Source organism: Barbus barbus (genome assembly GCF_936440315.1).
Source record: "Barbus barbus genome assembly, chromosome: 38".
NCBI classification, from domain to species: Eukaryota; Metazoa; Chordata; class Actinopteri; order Cypriniformes; family Cyprinidae; genus Barbus; species Barbus barbus.
In genome coordinates this window covers 14,341,217-14,351,177 of record NC_136716.1, presented here as the reverse complement: position 1 = coordinate 14,351,177, position 9,961 = coordinate 14,341,217, and the positions used below count along the sequence as shown (strand labels likewise).

General features: G+C 38.1%; 1 protein-coding gene across 1 annotated transcript; it reads left to right on the top strand.

The window, feature by feature from the left end:
* Positions 1–324: 324 nt before the first annotated feature.
* Positions 325–7,943, top strand: LOC306857972 (mitogen-activated protein kinase kinase kinase 8-like). The gene is made up of 8 exons (XM_079398288.1): positions 325–388; positions 977–1,310; positions 1,552–1,722; positions 2,775–3,036; positions 4,014–4,120; positions 4,767–4,919; positions 5,689–5,935; positions 6,026–7,943. Exons 1-8 carry the CDS (start codon positions 357–359, stop codon positions 6,148–6,150), a joined length of 1,431 nt encoding a protein of 476 aa, XP_079254414.1. The 5' UTR covers positions 325–356; the 3' UTR covers positions 6,151–7,943.
* The last annotated feature ends 2,018 nt before the right edge of the window (positions 7,944–9,961 follow it).

The window sequence follows — 9,961 nt, the reverse complement described above, 5'->3', positions numbered from 1 at the left end:
TTGATAGACCAACAGAGTTGTTCACCTCATTTATCAAAATCCACAAACGTGTGGGTCTTTCTTTATACCGGTTCATACTAGTTTATGCTTTTCTTTGCTGTCGCAAGAACGTACAACTTTTTCTCTTGCGTACCATGAAGATGAAAGCGAATGGTATCTTTTTTCTTCCACGGAACATTCTGATAGGGGACCGTATGGAAGCAGATACGTGTCCTCAGTGAGAAAACCTCTCATTGAAAAGAGAAAACGAAACCGCAGTTGACGTAGACGCCAAGGGGAGGCGCAGCTCATATTCCTCTCATCTGCGCGCGGCAGTCTGTAAGAGCCTCAGTCGGAACTATGGACAACCAGTGAGCATGTGCCCTGCTGTGAACACACTGACCGAAAGGTAAGCAAACGACTGGGATTTCATAGATATTATATATCGTTTTATTATATATTTCGAGCAGCTATTACTATTATCATAGTTTGAAATGCACACAGTAGGTTGGTTATTGGAAGCGACTGAAAACCTTGTCAGCTGCGGCTGCTATTTCTAGTCAGTGTTTCAGAGCATCAGGTTTTTGTCAGTAATGATACATTATTGTTGTTGTTGCTATACATGTTTTTACTATTATTTAATGATTTTACATGAGGTTATGTATTAGAAGATGAGAGCATTTTTCTGGATTTTTTATAGTTATGTGTATTTGTGTACTATATGTGGGAGTCTGTCAAAACGACATTGAGTTTGTGCTTAAGAACCTTTTCGATGTAAAAGTTTTAACTGCCATTTGTTTTGAAGAAGAAAGCCCATCTTGGGGTTTCCCACACCTTGAAAACCACCCCTCACTTGCAGGCAAAATAGAGCAAGCAAGCACATCAGGAAACATGCCTGACCACACTGTAAACATATATGCGTGCAAAACAAATGGATGCATGCACTAAATTATTTTAGTTAAAGTCCTGTTTCTAATGATCAAACATTTTGTTGTAGGATTCAATCAAGGATGGAGTACAAGAATGAAAATGCTGGTATAGAACTGCTTCTTGCTCACATGAACATTGGAGACTTCATCCAAGAGGCAGATAATTTCTACTGTGTTGGCGAGGAGGTGGAAACAGGAGTTTCATTTGAGGAAAGTTTCTCACAAGAAGACATGGAAGAGATTGAGGAGACCCCACAGGATTTCATCTCTGATGTGCAAAATCCTGGAAAGGTCCGTTACGGGACTGCATCCGACCTCCTGGACTTTGTAAATATGGTTTCAAACACACCGTCCTCCTCTCTTTTGGAGATGGGTGAAGAAATGGGGGTTCTGCTAAACAAGGTAAGCTCTATAGGTGGTTATTTTTTGATGACATGATGACAGATGTATAACGTATACAGTAACAGTTGCAATGTACAGTTCAGTATTAGAGCATAATGTAAGTGAATTAATAGTTTACACTGTGAGATTGTTGGCTCAATCAAAGCTACTCATATTTGTGCATGATAAGTAAAGGAGTATTTACTTGTTTTACAAGCTGTCATAGTCTTACTCTCAAGAACACCCTGCTTTGTTCCTGCAGACAGACATGGTCCTTAAGGAGGGGCAATATCGCATTCACTTGGACGTCATTCTGTTTCCTTGGAAACTAACCTACAAGCCCCTAGGCCATGGACACATTCCCAAAGGCTCATTTGGGAAGGTCCATCTGGCTCAAGACACCAAAACTCGGAAGAGAATGGCATGCAAACTAGTAAGTCCGGGAATCCAGAGAATGTTATTTTCAGGAATCTCAACTTTTTTTTTTTTTTTTGGCAAAGGTAGTTGTTTTCACTCCACTAGGAGGTTATAATTGGCATGACTTCCCTTCTGGGAATCTGTGTTTTTTTTATAAGTGAAGCAAAAACATATTTTGTACAGCTTGTTCAAAATACTATGTTGAAAACAATTTAATAAACAGAAAAAATAAGGATTTTAAACACGAATCAGTCATTAAGAAAACATATACTTCTCACATGAAAATATAAGACAGAAGACATGTGATACTGCACGATTTGTTCTTGTGATGATCTTATGCACCAGCATGTGAGGCCACAAGGCTTTATGTACAGTGGAAAAATAATGGCTCTGAAAAGAGAAACGCTTCTTGTAGAAACTGTAGCAGCAATAAGAGAATATTTTGAAATGAGGAAGAGCACTTTTGGGAAATAACCCAATTTCCTTAAAATGTTTAGAGGGTCAGCGTGCGAGTGCAGTGTTTGAACAGAAACTGAGAATGGCTCTAACGCACACAGGAAGCTGACAGGAACGCCCCCGTGGAAAGATGCAGCCCACAGAGACAGTGTCTCAACTGTGTGACAGAGTGCAGATGTCTAGTGGGAGACATTTCAGACTTGTGGTCAATTTAACGTGTTGCTACAGATATGTTTGGAAATACTTAATCGTTCAAGTGGGCATGAATATAATAAATATTTACATAATAAGCCTGGTGTATATATAAATCCTTATCTACTAATAATTCAGTACTTTGGAAATCAGTGTGGCAGTGTGATTCTGTGATTCTGATATTGTGAAGGTATATGGGGAAATGTGTAGATCATAGATAGACAGACTGCACATATTTTACAGTGTTGGTTCTAATGTCTCTAAGCCATCTGCATTTTGTCTTTCTTTTCAAATTATTTGCAATACATAAATGCTTAAATAACATCTATGCATATAAGTATACCGAGCAAGCTCATTTTTGGTGCACTTCCAAAATGTCAGAAATGTATAAATCACTTTCTTTTTGTACTTTCTCTCCAGATTCCCGTGGAACATTTCAAGCCTGCAGACGTGGAAATCCAAGCCAGGTTCCGTCACGAGAACATAGCAGAGCTGTATGGGGCATTGCTGTGGGAGCAGACGTTGCATTTGTTCATGGAAGCGGGTGAAGGGGGCTCAGTTCTGGAGAAGCTGGATAGCTGTGGTCCAATGAGAGAGTTCGAGATCATTTGGGTCTCTCAGCAGGTTCTGCGAGGCCTGGAATACTTGCACTCTCACAAGATCATACACCACGACATCAAACGTAAGAGCTTTGGATTGCATCATAAAGGATTCTATCTGAAATATCACTGCAGTTTCCTGCCAAACTGATTGTTTATGACCACTTTACCTCAGCTGCTCTGAATTGAATGTTCAAAACACATTTCAAAAGAAGGGTCAAAAGCAGTTCAGTGCTTTTTTCCTTGCAAACCACTGTTATTTCCCCCCTAAATGCAACAGAGGTGCTCTGTAGGTAAATCAGATAATGACTATGTGGTCAAGGAAGGTATTTCGCTTATTTGACGGAACTTAAAATGAGGCCATCAAGAGGAAGCAGCCATGTTAAATGATTGACAGAGAATTGGCCACAGGCTAGAGAAGTGTTTTTAGTTTATGCCCATCAAAGATGAGGAACACAACATAATTTAATATGGTAGTGTTGTGGCTGACAACATTCTGCTGCTGTTTAGTCATACACAGGAGCCAATCAGCACTGCAGCTCATGACTTCTCAAGCATCTGGAATTTCCAGTCAGGAGAGCGAGAGCAGGAAGAGACAGATTGCACACGTGATTGCACAAATGTATTACTTTCAAGGTCTTATTCAACAGGCAACCCATCTAACTAGTGTTTTCTAATTTCAGTAAGACTGAGAGAGTAACGTGAAATGAGTGACCAATCACAGTAGTCAGCTTTGTGGTTTTGAGGACTGGCTTTTTGACATTTGGCTTGGAGAGGAAACATGTTATTTCAAGCAGTGTGAAATATGGAGGGAGAGCAAGAAAAGGGGCTTTTGAGACTTTTGATGATCTGTTCATCAACTATTCATACCATCCCATGAGTAATGACCTTACTCCGCTTCCGGAAAACAACACCTTGCTGCGTTGGTCTCGCTATGCAAAACAAACAAGAACTGAACAACCTATATTTTGCAGAAGTTACTGTAACTTCTCAGATATTACTGCACACTTCTGAATGTTGTTGTTTTTTTCTTACCTAAATTTTATTTTTGTCCCTGCAGCCAGTAATATTGTGCTGATGTCCGCAAAAGCCGTGCTGGTGGACTTTGGGCTTACAGTACAGATGAAGGAAGATGTATATGTTCCTCAGGACTTACGTGGCACAGAGGTGAGTTTGTTTGAGGTCACTTTGCACACTGACATTTTTCCATATTTGGTCTGCCACTGTGTTGTGACTAAATATTAGTTTAGTCTATATTGAGAGACAATGCGGAATTTGGCAGTTCCTGATTGTGCTGGTGGCAGATGTCCTTGAAAGTCATACATATGCATTGTCTTATGGCATGTACATTTTTTAAATAGTTAAATGGTGATTCTGAAAGGAGATCTGAAAAGCCAGAAGGCACGTGCACGTACAGACACTTTTCCCCCCTCTTAGCTGACATTCTATTCCCTAACAAACTCTGGGAAAGGCCCAAAAGGACACAGCACATTAGCTGCCTCAGTGTTGACATTTTGCCCCATTTGGAAAGTCCAGCATGCCTTGTGGACAAGCACTGAAGATTCCCAACTTAGAAAAATAAAGTTGTTTACTGTAAGGCAGTACAGTGAGCAGCTCACCAGATGTTCACTAGATCATTTGCCTATTACATCAGAAGTTGTTTTTCATATTTATGTTATTCAGAGTGACTGAACAGTAGAAAGTAGCCAGTCCAGTCCAGTATTCATTGCACAAAATTGAATAAAAACAAGTTGCTGCAAATTCTTTTGAAAGCCTCTGTAGATGTGAATTCAGAGCTTTTTTTTCTGTACAGATGTATATGAGTCCAGAGCTGGTTTTATGTCGAGGACACAACACCAAGACTGACATCTACAGTCTGGGAACCACAATCATACACATGCTGAGTGGAAGCCCTCCATGGGTTAGGAGATATCCCAGAACAGCCTACCCCTCATACCTTTACATAGTGAGTGTGCTTATTCGATTTTATAAAAATGCATTGAACTGCTTGCTCTTTTAATTGTATTTTGTTTGTATGTAATTTACTGCAACAGTATAGGAGGAGTCCCTGAACATGGCAAAACCTCACCGTGTGAAACTGACTATATACATTAACCAGAGAGCAAAACACATAAGTGCCATGCAGGCTGATGTCATAACTTCATGACATAAGGGCCTCTGTTAGCACAGTATGTCTCATGCTGATTCTATATTATTTAACTAATTAATTAATTCCTTTTTTTGGCTTTTGCTCATTTAGTTTTTTTTTATTTATTTGTTTCATTTAAACCACTGAAAATTACGGTACTTCCATACCATTTTATTAATTATTAATAATTGTGTATAATATTATTTATAGCCTTTTTAATTCTTTTGTTTTTTTCAAAAGGATCACAAGATAGAACTTGTGATGGCAAGTTCTTCTTTCCATTGCAAGCAATTTCCAAATATCGCTTTTATTTAAAAAAAAAAAAAAACTTAAATCAGCAGTTTAAGCTTCCCCTATGTGTTGCAGATAAGTTTGCATGTTTCAGTTTAAGAGCTGTCCATGTAATGGAAGCAGACACATTATATATTTTTGTGTTCAACTTTTATACTGCAGCCCAACAGGTTTCAGTTCCCTTTTTACACACTTCAGTTCCTTTTCATGTAAATGAATGTAAATTCATGTACAGTGTCTCTTTGCATGTGGATGCACCTGTGCCGCCATTGATTTTCACAATCTCTGTTTGCAGATCCACAAACAGGCTCCTCCTCTGGAGGACATACCTGAAAGCTGTAGCCCCGCGATGCGGAGGCTCCTGGAGCATGCACTCGATAGGGTCCCTGCACGGAGGAGCTCTGCCACAGAATTACTAAACGAGGAGGCCCTCCATCCTTCTCGGGAGGACCAGCCGCGCTGTTGGAGTCTGGATTCTGCACTGGAAGAAGGCACACATCCACTGCTGCGACAGCACAGTCAGCTTTCAGACAGCACCCAAGGTACATCACACCACACCACACACACACACAGTATACCATGTCAAATTAATTTAATTGCATGCTTGAGATCCTTTACTCTTCTATTTTCAGATTCTTCCTTGTACACTGAGGATTCTGGGCACTCGAAGAAGAAAGGATCCCTCTATGTAGATCTGGGCGCCTTGGCTGGCTATTACAATCTGGTTAGAGGGCCACCATCTAGTGAATATGGCTAATTAAGTTGGATTTTTGCTGAGGAATAGTGGGGTACTTGTATAGTTTACATTCATATACGTGCTATCAGAATTGTATAGATGGATCAGTTCCGTGGAGTGGAATTAATCCACAAGATGATTCAGCATATACTGTATGGTGTCCTAAATGAGGACAGTCTACGCTGATTGGACAGTGATTGAACATGAGCTGTCCAATTAGAGATGGGCTTCTTGAAGAGAAGACAGACTTGTGGTTTTTATTGTTTGATGAACAGTTTTGTTAATGCAGTTCCTTGTGTGAATATATCATATGTAAATTAAATACATACTAGGGATGCACCAATATTAAAATCTGGCCAATATAGAAAAGCCTATAATTATTTTTCTGTTATAGATGATAAAAATAAATGGCTGATTTTACAATCATACACATAGTTTAAACAAAAACCAACTATGCATCACAACATTATAATGTACAATATGAAAATGCATATTCATTTTGAGACTTACTACAAGCAACTTTCAACAGTGATTTAAAATTATTAGTGATTTTATAAATACACTTTTAGAAAGCTATAGTTGATGCTAAAGGTAATCGAAGTGCAAAAACAAAGGAAATGTGCATGAACAATTCAAAATCTAATATTGACTGTGCATCCCTACAATGCAGACTAATATTTCCTAATATTTTGTCATATATATAATTGCAGACCACTGTAGCTGTGCTAGGTGTATTGATTATGTGTTCCATATTTGATCACATAAGGGGCAGGCCCTAAATCTATGCTTTGAAAAATGCCGAAATATTCGTGAAAATGATTAATATTATACTACATTATCATCGCTTAATGTGTTTTCTTTTCCTGATTTCTGACCATAGCAGTGCTATGTATGTTAACAACATATGTATCTCCAGTGAACTACAAAGGCAGGCCTGTGTTATCGGAAACTATATGCATTCTGACCTACATTTGTTTTTTTGTGTGAAATATTAATCAAAATATGTGTGAGTCTATTGAATTTGAATATTTGACCACTGACATTAGTCTGTCTGTGCCCTTTAGTAACTCAATTTCAGTAAATATTTTCAGTTTAATGTATATTTGCAATCCCCCTGTGAGTGCCATGTCTTTAAATAGCTTTACCTGAGATCCCTTGATAATACAATCATTGTAAAAATAAGAGTTGCCAAATAGCACACTACTTTTTTTTCTCACAGGAAGTGTTTTCAGATGATACGGAAAATAATCTCAGGGTTTTATTCCCATGGAATGTGTTTTTGTTGAGTAGTTGCAATGCAAGACAATAAAATGTGCACCCAGACAAAAATGTAATCAATCCTCCATATAAACCTAATGTTTTAATTAATAATTTTTTAATTAAACATGTCGTGACACCAAAGCAATTTAGTTGTCTGTACATCTGTTTGAAAGCTCCAGTCTGCATATTCTTGTCCAAAAAGGAAAAATATTGCACATATTTGCTTTAACATTATTTGTATTTGATAAAATCAGCATATTAGCAGCCTTTCATGTGTTGATACATTGGATAAATATGTAAAGCCAATATGCTGTCAATTTTGCTTTTATTTGATGGTGGATTTATTTGAATTTATAATCTAAGGTTGTAATTTCAGATAACAAAGGTACAAATATTTTTGGCTGTTTCAATCAATAAACAGTTCTTCGGAAGTTTCTTAGTCATTCTGGAAAGACCAGAGAGTCTGTTTGTGATAATGATAGTATCACCTAAGATGAAAACTGGCCTCTGTTTTTACAGTACTTAGGGGAAATTATAAAATAAATAAATGTACTAAAAAGATGAATAATGTGTGATTCATCACTTGGCATTACACGTGTGGTGGAATGCTGAGACCACGTTTATAAAGCCAACTGTATCTAGCATAAAATACAAATACTAAATTTGATTGATGATAAAGATAACTAGGCTTATGTGGGTAAATTCAAACTCTTTTAGGGGACTGAAAATTTAGTGTGCAGTAAAGGTCAGGAAATGATCTACGCAATGACTTTCAGTACGGAAAACATAAAGGTGTTTTGGGGTTTTTGAGTAAAAAAGGTTTTATATTTAAATTATTTTAAGAGGCAATGCACAACCATTTCCATGAAGTGAAGTGACATACTGCCAAGTATGGTGACCCATACTCGGAATTCGTGCTCTGCATTTAACCCATCCATAGTGCACACACACACAGCAGTGAACACACACACACCGTGAACACACACCCGGAGCAGTGGGCAGCCATGCTGCGGCGCCCGGGGAGCAGTTGGGGGTTCGGTGCCTTGCTCAAGGGCACCTCAGTCGTGGCATTGAGGGTGGAGAGAGCGCTGTACATTCACTCCCCCCCACCTACAATCCCTGCCGGCCCGAGACTCAAACCCACAACCTTTGGATTACGAGTCCGTCTCTCTAACCATTAGGCCACGACTGCCCCATGACACAACAGATCAGAAATTATGATTGAAAGAAATCAGTATATATATATATATATATATATATATATATATATATATATATATATATATATATATATGTGTGTGTGTGTGTGTGTGTGTGTGTGTGTGTGTGTGTGTTTTTCACATTTACTAACATGTAAGTAGTTTGAGACTGTGTGGAGACCAGATTATGTGAGACACAATGTTTCACTGGAGTGGCCAGTTGCTGCTGAACTTCAATAAAGTTGAAATCACCACACTTCACAAGAAGTAATGCAATCACACGTGCATATCTAGTTCCACGTAGTGACACAAATGAAAAGAGTCATTTCTTGAGAAAAAGAGAGCATGGTCAGCAGAGCTCAAATGAGGAAGTGGGTTTCCCCCAGCAGATAGGTTCTGCCTTTGAAGTGAGAGGTGGAGGGGGTGAGACATGTATTCCCTGACCTTTATAATGCACAGTGGGAGATTAAAGCTTACAGTAAAGGGACAAAAATTTCTACATTGTGTCAAAGATGTGTCACTTAAAACAGTCACTTATATACACCCAAATACCCATGCATACCAACATATTTGCTTTTTTGTTTGGTTTATCAAAATTAGGGCACTTTGTTGACTTTTATTGATTCTTACCAAACTAATAATATTTTCTGTCTGCTAACCCTAAACCCCAGAGGGCTTTTTGCAGTAGATTGACAATGAGGTATTATTTAACCCTATAAAGCCTGCATCATATTTGATACACACAAACGTACACACACACACACACACACGTTGGTTTTTGTGGTTTATGGGGACTCTCCATAGGCGTAATGGTTTTTATACTGAACAAACTGTGTGTGCTATTGCCCTACACCAACCCTACACCTAAACTTAGCCCTCACAGGAGACTTTGTGCATTTTTAGATTTTCAAAAAAACACCATTTAGTATGTTTTTTAAGCCTTTTGAATTACGGGGACATAGGCAGTGTCCTCATAAACCACCTTCATATTGTAATACCTCTGTCATACCCATGTCATTATACAAATTTGTGTCCTCATAAACCACATAAACATACACACACACACACATTTCTAAAGCCTCTAAATTAACATGATCAAAATATTGCTAAAGAAGAACATTTACTGACCTACAATAACTCTTCAGAGCTTTGGTCATAAAAATTTGCATTTAAATACATCTAACTAAGACATTATTTGGATATATAGAGTGAGGATTTATGTTATAAGCTATCAGTATTTAATTTTACTTTTTGACCATATAAATATCAGCAACTGCACAAGATTATTAATTTTGCTTAGTTTGGACCGAAAACTGAGATGTTTTTGTCCTCCTCAAATATATGAGCTCCTTATTCTCCCATTTCCATACTAT

Excerpts from the sequence above, each read along its gene's own strand:
- LOC306857972 (XM_079398288.1), top strand. The coding sequence starts at position 357 with ATGTGCCCTGCTGTGAACACACTGACCGAAAG. Across the intron at positions 3,037-4,013 it reads CATACACCACGACATCAAAC|CCAGTAATATTGTGCTGATG; the intron begins GTAAGAGCTTTG and ends TTGTCCCTGCAG. Across the intron at positions 4,121-4,766 it reads AGGACTTACGTGGCACAGAG|ATGTATATGAGTCCAGAGCT; the intron begins GTGAGTTTGTTT and ends TTTTCTGTACAG.